This window comes from Melozone crissalis, unplaced genomic scaffold (genome assembly GCF_028551555.1).
Source record: "Melozone crissalis strain CALT ecotype California unplaced genomic scaffold, PUWL_Pcris_2 ptg000029l_1, whole genome shotgun sequence".
NCBI classification, from domain to species: Eukaryota; Metazoa; Chordata; class Aves; order Passeriformes; family Passerellidae; genus Melozone; species Melozone crissalis.
Window position 1 is genome coordinate 4,869,873 of NW_026535807.1, and position 17,693 is coordinate 4,887,565.

General features: G+C 39.8%; 1 protein-coding gene across 1 annotated transcript; it reads left to right on the top strand.

Moving 5' to 3' along the window:
- Positions 1-710: 710 nt before the first annotated feature.
- On the top strand, positions 711-15,562 carry TMF1 (TATA element modulatory factor 1). Its single transcript, XM_054280821.1, has 17 exons — positions 711-873; positions 2,854-4,094; positions 4,952-5,055; positions 5,927-6,053; positions 6,930-7,035; positions 7,677-7,819; positions 8,496-8,662; positions 8,814-8,970; positions 9,416-9,508; positions 10,139-10,295; positions 11,099-11,291; positions 11,544-11,613; positions 11,697-11,789; positions 12,781-12,891; positions 13,270-13,416; positions 13,726-13,851; positions 14,688-15,562. The coding sequence occupies exons 1-17, from the start codon at positions 732-734 to the stop codon at positions 14,829-14,831; spliced, it is 3,321 nt and encodes a 1,106-aa protein (XP_054136796.1). The 5' UTR covers positions 711-731; the 3' UTR covers positions 14,832-15,562.
- The last annotated feature ends 2,131 nt before the right edge of the window (positions 15,563-17,693 follow it).

A 17,693-nucleotide genomic window follows, 5' to 3' on the forward strand; every position in this document is an offset into this window, starting at 1 on the left:
CATTAAAAATTCTGGGGCATCATTTGGCTGCTTTAGTCAGAGACTTAAGGAGTGCCAGTGAATTCTAGTTTGATGTGTTAGCCGTGTTTGAAGTTCACAATTTTTTAACTATGAACTGCATAGTTTAAAAGGACGAGGATTAATGGATACAAATTGAATGAGGGGAAATAGGGGAATAGGACAAGGAGTAGTGGGTACAAATTGAGTGAGGGGAAATAGGGGGATAGGATGGGGAGAAATGGGTACAAACTGAACGAGGGGAAATGGGGGGATAGGACAAGGATTAATGGGTACAAATTGGAAAAGGGGAAATTTGGGCTAGATACTCGGAAGAAATTCTTTCCTGGGAGGGTTGAGAGGGGCTGGCACAGGTTGTCCAGAGGAGCTGCGGCTGCCCCACCCCTGGAAGTGCTCCAGGCCGGGTCAGCTGGGGCTTGGAGCGGAAGGTGTGTGTGTCCACGGCAGGGACTGGAACCGGACGGTGTTTAGGTCCCTTCAGCCGCTGAGCCGCAGCTCCGGAGGCGCTGTGAGGGCGGGCGCGGTGCCCCGGCCCCGCCTCCCGGACGTGCCGGGCCGGACGCGGCTGCGCCGGGCCCGGGTGCGACGTGGATCCGGCGGCGCCTGCGCGGGGCCCTCGCTCCGCTCCGCTCCGCTCCGCTCCCTCAGCGCCGCGCCCGGCCCGGCCCGGCCCGGGGCAGCCGCGGGGAACGGGCGCTGCGGAGCCGCCGAGGATGAGCTGGTTCAACGCCTCGCAGCTGTCCAGCTTCGCCAAGCAGGCGCTGTCGCAGGCGCAGAAGTCCATCGACCGGGTGCTGGACATCCAGGCCGAGGAGACCCCCTGGCCCGACGCCGTCATCCCCGACTACGGTGACGGTAAGGGCTCGGTCCGGCCGCCGTGCCGAGCCTCGCGGCCCCGAGCCTCGCCCGCCTCCTCCGCTGTCTCCCCCTTACCCTGGGGAGGTTTAACCGGCCCTCCTCCCAAAGCCGCCCCGGTTTTTATAAATCAGAGCCCCCTGTGGTTCAATAATCCAAGTTCTGCTCCCTCCCGTTCTGTGTGACACCGGCACAAGCTCAGCTCAGAGCCTGGCTGGTGTCACCAGTGTCCTGCTTTTATCACATACGTAGCACTGAGCTTCATATCCCTGCTTCGCGAGACGTTATTTATTTATATTTTGTTTTCTGAGGGGCTAATAATTGGTGAAAACTCAGTAATATAAAAGGGGAAATCATGCTGTTTTCAGAGGCTTCCATGGATTCACTCTCTGCAACAGGGAGGGCAGAGGAGAAGCTGAAAGTCTGGTCAATGTGAACCAAATGAAATTTCCACTTTTCGTGGCTTCCAGTTCATAATCCTCCAACATCTTTCGAAAGGAATGTGCTGGTGGAAAAGTTGTCATGGCTGTGAGGAAGTGTCTCCCCTGTGCGTGTGCTAATGGAGAGCCTGAAGGAATGGTCAGCCCTAAGCTGCTGTTTGGAAGGGAGAGAGCAAAAAAGAGCCCTTGTATTAGAAACTCCCCCAAAATAATATAGTAATAATAATAATAATAATAATAATAATAATAATAATAATAATAATAAGGGAAATTATATGAGAAATAAAGTCATCTGGAATCAGTGTCATTGCTACAACTATATCTAGAAAAACTACACATATTTGGAGGAGGAGGAGGTTGTTTCCAGGTGAAGCCACAGCAGAGTGAGATTTCTGAAACTGAAAGCTGTAGCAACTGAAAATGTTTTCCAGGTCGGTTGCTCAGCAAAGGTCAATTTGGGATGTCTTTATCCCTTTGAGGGCTTGGCAGTCATATAAGTGGTCTGGTGTCATCTTAAAATGCAGAAATCATTTATAGAAAACTCTGTCATGCTTAATTTCTCAAAGCTCTAGACTTGTCCAAATTTTTAAAATTTTATTTGTATCTTAGTGTTTGTGATAGCTCTGTAATTTGTAAGAAGAGCAGCAAAGATCAGCCTGCATCTGGTTTTGAGGGAAAACCTTCTTGTTCTTAAGAGATGTCAAAATATGTTCTAAATGTTAACTCAGCTTTTTCTGAAGCTGTTGAATCATGGACAAGGTATCAATAAGTGAGATGTTTGTAGTAATAAATCACATGTTTGTAGTATTTTGGGCAATGAAAACAGTAATTTGGATTTGAGGCCAACAGCTATCAATTGTTCTGAAAGTAGAAGCCAGCTTTAAATATTGTAACTCAGTTTTTAATAGATGCTGCTGTATAGAGTGAGTTTGTTTTTAAGTAGCCTGAAATAGTTATGTTACCCAGATTGTATTTTAGGTACAAAATTGGATACTGTTTTTTGACTTCTCTTTCTTACTTCAGATGCTTCTGAAATTTGATGCTGAAATTCTTGTTCTTGCTGTTGACAAGTCCTGGAAAAGCTGCAAGAAATACAATAATTGGAATTGTTGATGTTGTTTTAGGGCAGCTTCAGAACTGAACAATTCAGTATTTCTCTACAGAAGAGGAAAATTCTCAGCTGGGCTGCTGCTGATTTTTATTGTCAGCTCTATGCTGATGCTTGGTGTATGAGGAAAAATGAAATCTTGTCAGAAACTGAAGGGCAAGAACCCTTCTTACAATGTAAATGCTGCAAATACTCAAAGGTTTTCCACTTCTTCTGTAATGGTGTGTGAAGTGCTTATGTGCTATTTGCAGATAACTTTTAAGACCTTGTAATTTTTTCCTCCTTTTTAATCAGTGTAATTCTCCTAACTACAGCTTTTCATGTTGTTTTGCCTGGACTCCTTTCACTGTAGGGAAGCAGGAATTTTTGCTTTTGCTTGTAGCCTTCAAAGTGGGGTTTATTTGCCTATCTCCCTTTTTTCCTTTATTTTAGGAACAAATTCTCTCATAAGTGGAGGATGGGACACATCATCCTGGGGCTTGAACTCAACTGCAGAACCCCAGAACCAGCCAGTATCACCCACAGCCATCACAAAGCCCGTGAGGAGGACGGTTGTGGATGAATCTGAAAATTTCTTCAGTGCCTTTCTCTCCCCAACAGACGTTCAGAGTATACAGAAAAACCCAGTGGTGTCCAAGCCTCCAGCCAAATCACAGCGACCCAAAGAGGAGGTGAAAAGCACTTTGAAGGAGTCTCAGCACTTCAGTCAGCTGGAAGGGCCAGTGGCAGCAGAGACAGAGGTCAAGGATTCCTCTGGAGCTGTCCTGGACTTGAAAAGCCTTGATATTCCCAAGGAGAAATTGGAAGAGAATGCTGTGCTTCAGTCTGATGGCCAGCATGAAGCAAGCACAAATGAAGCTACTGACAAAAAGGTGTCCGCTCTAAATTTTGAAGAACCTGAAGATTCTCCTACTGAAAAATCCAGTGTGGGAGGGGATGGAGCAGGGGGTGCACCTGAGGGCACTGCTCAGCCCCTTGGAGCAGGCACGAAAGACCTGGGTTTGGAGGGGAAGGAGAGAAAGACTGAGGACAGACAAAGCAATACCCCATCACCTCCCATCAGCACCTTCTCCTCAGGCACTTCCACCACCAGTGATATTGAAGTTCTGGACCATGAAAGTGTGATAAGTGAGAGCTCAGTAAGCTCCAGACAAGAAGCTGCAGATTCCAAATCCAGCCTTCACCTCATGCAGACGTCGTTCCAGCTCCTGTCCACGTCTGCCTGCGCGGATTATAATCGCTTAGAGGACTTCCAGAAAATGACTGAGAGCTGTGGCTCCTCGGATGCCTTTGAAAGAATTGATTCATTCAGTGTGCAGTCCTTGGACAGCAGGAGTGTCAGTGAAATAAATTCAGATGATGAGTTATCAGGCAGGGCTTCTGCTTCGGCGTCTGTCGCTGTCAGTCCTTCCGTGCCAAAGGCAGAAACGGTTGACGCCCTGAAAAATAAATCTGAGAACTTGAATGATGCTCCTGTGCTGCATGCTGAGGAGGCTGAGATGGAAGAGAGTGGGAGAAGTGCAACTCCTGTTAATTCTGAGCAGCCAGATGTGGTTTTGGTTGCTGCTGTGCAAACTGTTGAAGAACAGGTGGTGAAGGAGGAGGCCGAGCCCCAGCAGGATGCTGGGGAACCATTGGTAGAACAGGACACTGAAAAGCAAGAGCTTAAAAAGGTAAATAAAACATGTATTGCAAACACACCTTTTAATTGCAAATGAGACTCCTGACATTCCCTTACATTGTCCTGTATCTCCTACATCAGCTTATTTGAATGCATTAATTGATGCTGAGCTATCTGACCCTGTACAAAACTGTCCCTGATATCCTGCAGTGGAACAGAGTGGTAAAATTTCTGATCAGATACTTGTGGGTTTCACCTGACCCACCTGGTTGTCATTGTTGTGAATTCTGAGTAAGGGTGGCAAACAGGAAGCCTAATAAGTCAAATGTGTTATTTTAGTTCTTTGGTGTTTACATTTGCATATTTTCTTGTATTTTTGTTATCAATGTTCAACTTTCCAAAACTTGATATTAAGAAATTATTTTGAGGATGTGACCCAAGAGCTTTTGACTCTGAGTGAAAGTTTTCCTCCCTCATCTGAGGGTATTCTGTTGCTTTGTGCTAATGCTTCACAGAGAAGACCTTCCCATAGAAATTATTCTGTAAAGAACATTGTGAGTCTTCATGTTTAATGTAAGCCATGGTTTTATAGACTATCAGCTCTAGTTAAAAGCTTCATGTAAAATTAAACTGTATCACAGCTGATGATTTTGTTGAGGAACTTACTTGAGCCACATGTGCTGATTTAGTAGGATTTCTACACCTAGAGAAAACAGTTGTCTTTATGTTCAGGTGTGTGGCAGAAACATGATAATCCTGACTGACTTCTGCCCCAAATTCCTGAAACATTGACCAGTTCAATTTTAAATAGTCTTGTGAGGGAATAGGAGGGGGGAGAAGGGAAAGCCTGCCCCTCTTGTGTTTTAATTGTCCCATTAATCTGCTCTGTATCTATAAAACCTTGTCCAGATGATTGATGCATTAACTGAGAAGCTGGAGAAGAGGGAAATTCAGTTATTAAGCACCAGCAAAGAGAGGGCTCGCTTGGAGGAAGCTTATGATAACCTCAAAGAGTAAGTATGAAAATACACCCAGTGCTGTCATTGACTTTGCTGTAATAAAATGTTAGATTATAGATCAAACAAGGAGCTTTGTGACTGGAGCAAAGGTTACAGGGGATGTGCACTGTTTGGGAAAGGTGGCAATAATGATGGCATGTGCTGTGATGGGATTTTTAAACACATGTTATTTTTTGGAGCTAAAATCTCTTTTGGGAGGGGGCTGGGGAAAGAGTTTTCAGTAAGCAAGCAGTAGGAATGACAATGTGGAGAATCAGTCTTGGTTTCTAATAAAGATCTTTATTATAAGACTGGATTCAGCTATTAAGAGAGACTGACTGCTGATACAGAGGGATGATCCTGATTTACTAAGTAAATAGTCAACTTTGTTGACTAAAATGTAGGTAGTGAAGGTGTGGAAGAAGGGCTGGTTTAGGGGAAAACCTGAAATTATTATTTAATTTGGTTAAGTTAAAAGGGGAAAAAGTGGGAAGTTGTATTTACCAGCTCATTGATCAAATACAGAGTTATAAAATTTACAGATATATGATGCTGTTTTTTAATGACCAAATTGATCCTAACTTTAAAAATAGATGAAATAATTTACCCTTTATATGATACAGATTATGGTTAACTAAAAAGGACTTTTTCAAGGAGAAAACATTTAAGCTAAGTCAAACATTTAGTTGTTTTCATGGGTAAACTACTGAATTGATAAAGATCTTTGATTAGGACTTCTGATACATATGTGAGGTTTTTTGACTTTAGCTTATCATGTGTAATATAAGTAAAATACTTCTGAAAAGCATTTAAGGCAACTTGTTGCAAAGTGTTTGGAGTGTCACATACCCATGCAACTGTTCTGAAATGTTCATTTTAAATGCAGTGAAATGTTTAGAATGAAAGAAGAGAGCAGCAGCCTTTCATCTCTTAAAGAGGAGTTTGCTCAGCGAATTGCAGATGCTGAAAAGAAACTCCAACTAGCCTGCAAAGAGAGAGATGCAGCTAAAAAGGTGATTTGGCTTTTTTCATGAAATTAATATTTATTAGTTTATGACACAATTGAATTTCTTGAGGAAAAACAATTAATATTAACCCAGGGAGAAGCATGAGGCTGTTAGTGACCAGCATGAGCTGTTTCCAGCCATCCAGGCTGCTCGGTGTTCAAATCTGTGTTCTTGCATCCATGCTGTCAACCAGCTTGGGGAACTCATTTAATTGGGGAAAAAGAGATTTAATGTGTGGTCTCATTCACCTTGTACCAAATAATTATTTGCATTGGTGAGGGAGATGTGAGGAAGGGGTGAAGAATGGGAATGGCTTCTTTAGAGGATTAGCTGGAAGGAAAATTAAGGGCTGATGGCAGATTGATTTGGAACAAGCAAAGAAATCTACACAGCAGCAAAGTTTATGGGGTTTAAATGTTCTTGACCTGGTGTCACAGCATTTAATTTCTGTAGCTTAATGCAGAGAGGAAACTCAAATCTGACTGAAAACCGAATATTTTTCAGCTGTTTGTCACTGTGTTGACACAGCAGTGAGTTGAACTGGAAAAATTATTCAGTAGCTACGTGTGAATAGGACAGGTTGGTTTTTCTCTCTTGCAAAAGTTTCAAGAAAATTGAATTGATGGGGAAGTTAGAACAAATTGTACAGAGGATTTGCAGAGTTGCAATCCTTGGAGGTTTTTAAAACTTGATGCAATAAGGCTCTGAGCAATCTGTTTTGATCAGATAATCTCCAGAGTTCCCTTCCAACCTAAATTGTTTTCCAAGCAAAGTCTTGTGAGAGGAAGGGCAGAAGAGCAAGGTGATCAGTGTAACTCACTCTGTGTTTTTCTCTCCATGTATTTTAATAAACAATCTTAAGTATTTTATCCTATTATTTAGGAAGTAAAGACTGTTAAAGAGGAATTGGCTACTAGACTTAATACCAATGAAACTGCTGAATTATTGAAAGAAAAAGAAGAGCAAATCAAAGGATTAATGGAGGAAGGTGAGAATTAATTTTTTGTTTTGGTAGTAAAAATGTGTAGGATAGTTTGAAGTGTGGTGGCCTTGCACACAAGCCTTGTTGTGTGGGTAAAAAGTGCTAAATTTGAAGCCTGTTGGATGTTTCTGAATGTTTTAAGCATTTAGTGAATAGCAAAGAGTAACAGGAGGGGTCTGGCAGGTGCAGGTGGCTGCAGAGGTGATTCCTGCAAGATGCAGTAAAAGCTGCTGAGGGATAAAACCAGCATGTGCAGAACAGCATTCCATGTTCCATTCAGAAGAAATCTAATGAGGGCATTGTTCATGGCATTTCTACAGTGTCTGCTTTAATACTTCTTAATTTTGGAATTGAATTATAGATACTAAATGAGAAGATAAATTTTTTTCTAACATGATGAGCTCACTTGCTTAATTTTCAAAGCCTTTTACATCCTATCCTCTCTCACTGTAGCTCAGTGTAGCAAAGGTATCTCAGGATAAGATAGCTTTAAATTTAAGAACTTGCATGAAAAATTGTAAGAACAAGTATTTCCATATTTCCTGTAGTATTATTTTCATGAAGCTAAAGAGCAAATTTGATGTGAATAGAGACAATCCATAGGATATCACCAATATGCACTGGCTTCATGTTCAATTTCTTCACAGGAGAAAAACTTTCCAAACAGCAGCTGCAGAATTCCAACATTATTAAGAAATTAAGAGCCAAAGAGAAAGAGAGAGAAAATGTTAACACAAAACAGAGCAAGAAGATTAAGGAATTGGAAGAGGAGTTGCAGCATTTAAAACAGGTAAGATAGTTGTTGAAATTTTTTTTTTAGAAGTTTTTATGTTAGCTGCAAAATTGCCTTTTGGGAATGCTCTTGATAAATTGACTTTTTTTTTGTTTTCTGGAGACATCTTTGTTTCATAGAATCCCAGAAGGGTTTGGGTTGGAAGGGCCCCTTAAGCCCATCCAGTTTTATCCCCTGCCATGGGCAGGGACACCTTCCACTGTCCCAGGCTTCTCCCTGCCCCATCCAGCCTTGGACACTGCCAGGGATGGGGTAGTCTCAGTTTCTCTGGGCAATCTGTGCCAGGCTCTCACAATTTCACATTATTGGAGCACTGAGTTGTGATTTATGTGTGTATTCCTTGTAAAACTGCAGTGAGGGATCTTCTCAGCTGTTTGTTTGCACTTGCACTGCTGTTACCATGTGAGCTGGAAAACCTGCACCACCAAAATTTGGACAGTTACTGATTGAGTCAAAACTTTACAAATTTCAGACCCAGGATGTGGAGTTGTGTGAAACTGTGGTGAGGAGCAGCTCCCTTCTCTGGGGAAAGCAGGGAAGCAAAACCTTTCTCTTTCTGCCAGGTGTTAGATGGGCTTAGCCAAACTGGCTGCCACTGTTGTCCCTGTCCTCAGGCAGTGCTGTCAGCCCCATGTCCTGGGGTTTGTTTCATGTTTCCTGTCTGCCCTGACAGGTGCTTGATGGCAAGGAGGACCTTGAGAAGCAGCATCGAGACAGCATTAAACAGCTGAACAGTGTTGTGGAGAGGCAAGAAAAGGACCTTACTAAACTTCAGGCACAAGTGGAAGAACTTGAAGAAAGAAACAGGAGTGTGCAGGCAGCACTCGACAGTGCCTACAAGTAAGCAAAGCAATCACACCTTCAGATTGTGGCTCTTTCTTGTGCAATGCTTGTGAAATATTTAAATGGAACAAAGTTACTTTCCAAGTTGCTGTTGGCATTTAAACGAACTGGGGTTTGTTTATTTCTTTGTTTGGTTCTTTCTCCTCAGGGAACTTGCAGATCTTCATAAAGCTAATGCCACAAAGGACAGTGAGGCTCAGGAAGCAGCCCTGAGTCGGGAGATGAAGGCCAAGGAGGAGCTTGGGTTAGCACTGGAAAAGGCCCAGGAGGAGGCTCGGCAGCAGCAGGAAGCTTTGGCAATCCAGGTGGGTCTGAAATGCAGCAATAACCTCTGTAAATCAACAGGTGACTGCACTGACTGCTGTGTGCACCTGATGGAATGCACCAGCTGGAACTCGTTTTTGTGTACTTAGCAAATACCCACAGGATTTCTTCCCTGTGGAACTTGTTCCATATTCATGGACTGCTTGTGTTAACCTTTAAAATACTAATTTTATTTAAAAGTATTTATAATTTTACCTATCTAGATGAAATTACTTTGACAGGCTCTATATTAAGTTTGTGGTACTCTTACCTGTTAGAATTTTTAGTGATAAATAAATCAGTGTAACTGTTTGTGTACGTGCAAAAATAAAGCTTTTACTTGCAGACAAACATATTACTGTTTGAAAATGGTGTGGGATTGTGGCAAGGAATAGGTGATGATAGAACTTTTGGCAAGAATTTAGCAACAATTTCTTGTTTATTTAGGTGGCAGACCTGAGGCTGGCACTGCAACGTGCAGAGCAGCAGGCAGCAAGAAAAGAAGATTATTTACGGCAGGAAATTGGTGAACTACAACAGGTACTGGAATAAACAGATGATGCCCACTTGCATCTACAAGGAGGACTTCTAAAAACCCAAAAATAAAATGGTACCAATGCATGAGCAGCCTGAAAGAGAGGCTTTATTTTCCTTGTTACCTGCAGTGCTTGTCCTTTACAGAGGAGCAATAAAAATATTAATGGAAATGTTTTTTTAAATCACATAGTGGAAAAATTTGTCTTAGCTTTTTATGATGCCTCTTAAATAGAATGCTGTCCTTTTTTAATACGAGACAAAATACAGACATTAATTTTGTGATAGTTGTCTAAAATTGTTGGCAAATGCACTATGGATGACTCTTTATCTGCTTCTTAAGAATATTTTTATTGCTCTTAAGGGCCAGAATATAGATTGTTGCCAAAATGTTTCAAATGATGCTCTGGAATTTTTGGGCCCTTTCTCTATTATGTATCTAAAAATGTTTTACTTCTCTCCTGGAATTTCACACTTTGAGTTTGAACCACATGAACATGAGATTGTAAAGCAGTCATCTTAGAATGTAAAGCAGCTGCTATTTATTTAGATGAACTCTGTATGAATCTTTCAGTCCATCATACAAATCTTTCAGTCCATCATATGATTTAAATTATATTTGATTTGTGATTTCAGAGACTCCAGGAAGCAGAGAGCAGGAACCAAGAGCTGAGCCAGAGTGTGACCTCTGCCACACGGCCCCTGCTGAGGCAGATTGAGAACCTGCAGGCCACGCTGGGAGCCCAGACCTCTGCTTGGGAGAAACTGGAGAAGAACCTTTCTGACAGGCTGGGTAAGGTGGGAGGCTCTGGGTGAAGATGTGAGATGTGGGAAGATAAATGTCAAGGGCTTAAATTAACACTTGCCCAAAGTGTAGATGGTGGATCAGGAGAGAGGAGCACCAAATGCTTTCCTGTAAGGAAATGGTCTGGGGGGTTATGCCCAGGTTCTTGGGCAGGTAAAACACTGTAAAAAACTCTGTAACATGAGACTGTAAGGTGTACATGTCCTCACAGCACCTAAGGGCTTTGAGACACTGAAAATATTCTAGGCTGATGCTGAGATTCCCAATTGTAAAGTTTGGAATCACTTACCTGACTAGGTGATGATACACATATTGTATAATCATATTATAATGATATTGTATTATATTACCAATATATGTACATGATTCTATGTACATGATATATTCTGTGATTATACATATCATTTACCTGCATAGCTGATTATATATTGTTTGATACAGTAGTAACTTATTGTTTTAATTGAAAAATACATTAAAAGCCCAAAAATACATTAAAAGCCCAAAAAATACATTAAAAGCCCAAAGAAATTGTTTCCTTTCTGGAAACAATCTGTAGTTGTATACTGCATTCTGAAAGAGGCTGAAATCTGTTCATTCTGCATTGCTTTGATCCTCTGTGTGTGGAAAATATTTCATTTCCTTTACAAAAGAAAACAAGATGTATTTTTTAAGAAAGATTAGTTGCATGTAAAAAAAATATCACAAATTCAATTTTGATATATAAGTAAGTGGCTGATATTCTAGATATTTAATCAAAAAAGGTTAAATTCCATATTTTTTCTTACTATTAGGGGAGTCCCAAACTCTTCTAGCAGCCTCTGCTGAGAGAGAACGGGCTGCTACAGAGGAACTTCTTGCTAACAAAATTCAGATGTCTTCTTCTGAATCTCAAAATAGTCTTTTAAGGCAAGAAAATACCCGTCTTCAGGCTCAGCTGGAAGTGGAGAGAAACAAATTAAAGAAAATGGAAAATGAGAACAGCAGGTGAGTTCATTTTTGGTTAACAGCATTTCTTTTTAATGTAGTGAAATGGAGTGGTGGTATTGACAGTGTTGGCACAATGTTACAAAAAAACCCCTTTTGGATAGTTTGTTTCATTCTAAAGATTTAAAAGTGTTACATTGATAACATTTTGTAGCCTTGCAGCTGTGTTTGTTTTTAAAGCATCTGAATATACAGGGAATAAAATGGAGAATACTTATTTATTAACTTTACCTCTTTCCTTCCTCTGTGTAGGTATGAGGTTGAACTAGAAGGGCTCAAGGATGAGTATGCAAAAACCTTGGAAGATGCAAAGAAAGAAAAGGTATTGCCTAGTTCAGCTTTAATCTCTGTTATGCTTGAAATCTGATCTAGCAGGAGATTAACAGCTTTTATTTCTCTTTGCAGGCACTACTGGCTACTCAGTTAGAAATGGAGAAGATGAAGGTTGAACAGGAGAGGAAGAAGGCTGTTCTTGTCCAAGAAGCAGCAAAGGAGAAGGTGCCAAAACCCAACATTTATAAGTCTTACTGATATTGTCTTTATTTTAGTAGACCTCTAAACCTGAAACTTTTAGTGCCTGGCAGTGTCTTTCCAATGAAATAGGTGTTGTGTAAGACTCACTGAAATAAGTTTTGAGCAATGATCTATTTAACCTGAGAAGAGGTAAAATATGGATTGTTGTCTTAATCCTCTGTGTTCTTTGAGCACTCTTGGATCCTTTTTGTTTTGAAGCTACTTGTTTCCTTTGCTCAGACTTACCAGCATTGCTTCCACTGAATTCCTGTTTTGTTTCAGTGTGCAGTGTTCCACATGCTTTCCAGCTGAAGTCACAAGTCACAGAGCAATCCTCAATAGTCATTAAATTCATTACCACTAATTAGCAGTTAGCATTCAGTAAAACTATTTCTGTTGTTTGTTTGTTACTGTCTCCAGTCCTGAAATCTAAGTGCTTTCCCCTTCAGAGGTTAGCATGCTTGTAGATGCTGCCTGGAAAAGGGGGGCAGACTTGAAGAGGTATCAATAAATTGTTATAATGAATTGTTAGATGTATCAATAATTGTTAGCATGTGGAAAATCCTGGAATTTAATCCTTACACTTTATTTAAAAAGAAGAAAAAGGCCTTAAAATTCATTCTAAGAGATGTTCTTCTGTGTGTGAGATGTTCTTTTTGTGATACACTTGGATGTACAAACCATCCTCTGAGTCTCTCTTGGCTACTTGAAAGAGAACATTTTTTTGCTGTAATTTGCAGCTTCTGTCTTAATTTCCTGAAAGGTCCATGATCTTTAAGATGGGCTGTTTCAGCACAGAAATTCTTTGTTGTTGAACTTTCATGTATTTTAGGTATGGGGCAAGTAGAGAATCTATCACAGAGTGTTCTGTAGTTGGTGGAAAAAGGGAGGCTGTTTATAGAATCTCTTTTAGCCTGTTATGAATGTTTTTTCCTTTTCCAACTGGTGATATTGGATGTCTCTGTTTGTTTTTAAGGACCGGAAGTCCTTCACAGTTGAAACTGTATCAAGTACACCGTCAATGTCCCGCTCCAGTTCCATAAGTGGGGTGGACATGGCAGGTCTTCAGACCTCTTTCCTCTCCCAGGTAGGATAGTTCACCTATAATGGCTTTTTTCTTCTTGACAGACCACTTGCTTCACTTACTTTCCTCCTCAAGAACTTCTAGTAATGCAGAAAATGACTCTTTTCAAGAGTGTATTGGCCTCAGACAAGGTAACATCCTGTGCAGAAACATCTAAAATCTGCTCACAAGATGTCTGTGACTGTAAAACATACAATTGATTTATTTTTACTTGCACTCCTGGTTTAGGGCACAGCCCTTGAAAACAAACTTTAAGCATTGAAATGCTTCCCTAGCACAATGTATTTAAAATCTTAAGTTATGCCATATTTAGGAGAGGGAAGATCCCAAAATGGCCATGTTTTTGTCTAATTTTCAGCTTCTCTAACCTTCTGTTTGTAGGATGATCCTCATGATCACTCGTTTGGACCAATAACTACCAGTGGCAGCAATCTCTATGATGCAATAAGGATGGGATCAGGTTCAAGTGTAATTGAAAACCTTCAGTCACAGCTAAAACTAAGAGAAGGAGAGATTTCACATCTACAGGTATCTTTTCAGAAAGCTTGGTGTGTGTTACAAGAATTCTGTGAACCAGCACAGCTGTGTAGGGATGAGCACAAGAAGAATTTGTTGGTTCCTTTTTTGTTTTGGCAAGGACCTATCCAGAAAACCTATCTGTCTGAAAATTAAAATATCCAGGACACTGAGGTTTGAGGAGAAAGGGAGAGTGGATCTGAGTTGTGCTGTTTCACAGTCTGGTTGAGAATAAACCTTAATTACCTGTATTTTGATATGTTGTTTTATAAATACAGTGAATTCTTTCCTTCTCCTCCTTGTTATGTGTGTTTACCGTAGCTGGAAATTGGAAACCTGGAGAAAACTCGATCAATAATGGCAGAAGAGCTCGTTAAATTAACAAATCAAAATGATGAACTTGAAGAAAAAGTGAAGGAAATACCCAAATTACGCACACAGTTAAAGGTAAGTGCATTTCTGCTGTAAATCCATCATAAAATGTAGATAATTGTATTTCTTTAGGAGTAGTCCTATCAGTTTAGGAATATATTCAAATCTGTCCCTAAGCATAAGTGACTGAAGAGCCTGGTTTTTGATGTTTTTTTTTTTATATTTTATTTTATATATAATAGAATCTAAAAATGCCCACTCCATGGTTAGGGAGTCACTTCAAAACACAGTTGTTGGAAATGTGTGCTGTGCATAAGACTGTGTGCTAAACCAGGGAGAAACTATTTTTGTTTCTATCATTTAGGAACTTGGCTGGAACTGGATTTTTTAGTAGAGGAAGGGTTTTGATAAATAGCATGGGCTTATGAGCTTGATGCAGAAGCTGACTATATGTCCAGTAGAGATACATATATAGAAATAGGATAAATAATTGGATGTTTAAGAATTTTAATTGAAATATTTGAAAAGTTTTGGAATAATTTTTGAATGCAGAATGTTCAGTTTTCCCATTTCTCAGACTGGTCATTCCTGTAGTAAACCAATGCAGTTTTCTAACTGTTTTTAATGCTTATAGCAACTGAACTTCAAGGTGCTTCAGAATGTCCTCTGAAGCCAGCACTAATTCTTTTTATGATGTTTGGAATATCTTCCTTTAACATCTAGAATATAAATCCAGCTGTATTCAAAGCACAAAGTACTTTTGAAGTTTACTGAGTGCTTCACTGTGGTTACACTTTGATGGGGTGGTGCTGCTTTTATTTCCCCTGGCAGTGTAAAACACTGTCCAGAGCAGCTTGTTTGAAGCTGAGAATAAGAAGCAGTGATTTAACTCTGTGTTAAAATCCTTGCAGGACTTGGATCAGAGGTACAACACCATTCTCCAGATGTATGGGGAGAAGGCAGAGGAGGCTGAGGAGCTCCGGCTGGATCTGGAAGATGTGAAAAACATGTACAAGACTCAGATAGATGAACTATTAAAACAGAGACAAAATTAATTCCTGGTGGAGCTGTTAGCATTGTATGGTGACAGACTGTAAAGAGAACTGTTTTTGTAAATGCTGAATTTAAATGTCCTGTAAAAATCCCCTGTATTATAGAAAATGTGACTATATAATAGAGTTCATATGTTGACAGAAGAATCAATGCTTTAAGTGTCCTGTTCTGTCTGCAGTTAAATTATTTGTGCAATATTTAATTTTTTTTCTTCAGTCATCCCTTTATTTAAGTTTTTGCTAAATGGTGGGCCATTTTACATAAAAAGCAGAAATTTTGATTGTTAATTTGTGAGAGAGCACTGGAAGGCATGAGTAGTACTAAAGCAGCCCTTGATTCATAATCTCTGTAAACCTGTGAAAATCACTTTAGAAGTCTGTCTCAGGTGTTCATATGAGTTTTTCTAAAATCTCATCAGGTAATTTTTAATAACTAAGTAGCAGGGACTTCTGTCTGAAGCATACCTGGTGGATATTTTTATGACAGGAAAATCTTAAATTTGTGCTTACAACATCTGAACATGTCAGGGTGATTATTCTTAGACAAATCAGATTAGTCTGACTTCTTTACACTAAGTCCTCTAAAGCAGAGTGTGAGACTCAGATGAGACCTCAAATTACAGCTTCATCTTGTATATTGCTTGAGTAGTCTGGAGACAGCAGCTCTGCTTGTAATGATAAATGTGTTCAACTTTTAACACCAGAAATCTCAGCTATTAAATATCTGTTCTAGATTTAGTAGCTGATTTTTACCAGTAGCTAGAACAGTTCAGAAGAATGCAGGAAACTGATTTTTTAAAAATAAATTGCTGCAGATCTCATGGTTCCTTTTATATAAGTAGCAAGGGTTAGACTTCTTGTAACACTGAACTGTGGTTTAATCATAGAGCAAGTCTCCAGTGGCTGCAGAGTATTTCTCATGCCATTCCTTCAGCAAGGTATTGGCCAAACAGCACTCACATGACTTGGAGCTGAGCTGCATTTTTGGTAATGTCAGAGGAAATGTTTAATGGGACCCTTGGGAATGCTGAGAAGGAGCTGTGTCTTCCTCTCTGCATTCCAGAGAGCAAATATTTTGCTGCATCTCAGAACCTACTCGTGTGAAATACTGGGCAGCTGAAATTCTTTGCTTATCACATCAGTGCCTCTGTTGGGAGAGGTTTTTTTTCCCAGACCAGTGCACGTTATAATTTGGGAACTCTTTCCCTGCTTGGGTATTTGGTGGCCTGACACACAAAAGATGGGAAGGATGAGGAGTTGCTTCTGCAGAAATGCCTCTTGGTAACATGATTTTACTATGGGTGTTAAAGGATTTATTCCTCACTGAAGTTACACAAGCAAGGGAATGTTCATGGAAAATCCCAGTCTGATTTGAGATTCAGGCAGTTACTCTGTGAGGATTTCATTAAAACCATAGAGCCAGAACACTTAAATTTGTTGTAACTCCCCATCTGTCATAGAAACTTCTAACTGCTTTAATAAAAATATTTTTTCCCTTCTTCTTTTTTTTTTTTTTCACTGGGAGGTGGGAGGGAATTACCCTCTTGTATTTATTTCGTTTTTGGAAACCATGGTGGTACGATTTTTCTTCCAAAAACCTCAGAATTTAACACTTTGCCTTCATATTAAAGCATGGTTGGTTACTCTTAAGTTTCTGGAAAACCCCAGACCAATCAAACCTGAGAAAAAATCAGTCCCTTTTAAAACACTTGCTGGAATTTTATTGATTTAGAATTATGATGTACAAGGGTTAGTTGAGCCTTTTCTTAAGAAAACAACTCTTTGTGATGGTCAAAGATTAGAAATTCTGTTTTGTCTACTACAGCGGATCAATAACTTCCTGGTTTTCACCTTTTTTTATGATCTTGGCAGACAAATGCAGCAAAGAAAAATAAATTATTTTATAGTCCTGAAGGACTGACAGTTCTGAGTATGTCTTGGGCTATCTTGTTTACAAGAGCTTAGGTAAAAGGGAAATTTTAACATGCAATCAGCATTAACTGTTTTAGATGTAAAAACACAAAAGGTATTAGATTTTTAAATCTTATTAAAGTAGATGTAAATATTTGTATTGATTATTTTTGGATTCTATATTCCCTTGTAGTGCAATCTTTAATATCACCTGAGAATCAGATGACCTTCTGTGTCTTAATCATCAAAGCCTTAGAAAACAAAGTGGCTGTTGGAAGGTAACATAGACTTTAAAATATCCTGGTTTGCTCATCTTTGATCTAACTGTATGCTTGTTTTGAAGAAACATTAATGTCTGCTTGGCACACTTAATTCATTGCTCTTACTGAGACTGCCTAGAAGAGTAACGTGCAAAATGAAAGGAATTAGGGTAGAATTCTAGTACTCACTTTTGTCTAGATTTATTATTTTAGAACATCCTTTTGAAAGTAACTAATTTAGCTCTCATTTTCACTGGATAAGCAAGTATGAAAAATGTTATTTAAAGGTTACTCAGTGTAGTTTGGAGGGAGCTGAATTGCTGATGGAAAGGCCTCTGGTTGTAGGTGGATTTGGATGAGGGATAGATTATTCTGGTACTCACTTTAGGAGTTCAAGAGCCCATGCTCAAAATCCCATGTCAAATTCACATGAAAGAACGATTATTTTTTTTCCCGCTACATGTTGTAATTTATGTGCTTACATTTTACTAAGGGCTATAATGATCCTTAATAGGAGGTGAAATGGTTATCACAGTGAAATTGAACCCTTTGGTTTCTAGTTGTAAAATATGTATAAACTGTATAAAGCACGGGCCAGCATAAAATAAAATTTTCCGCTAACATTGTGCCTGGTTCTCTTTGAGAAAAGACTTAAAAATAATTCTGGGGAGGGTGGGTGGATGGGTGTGAACCC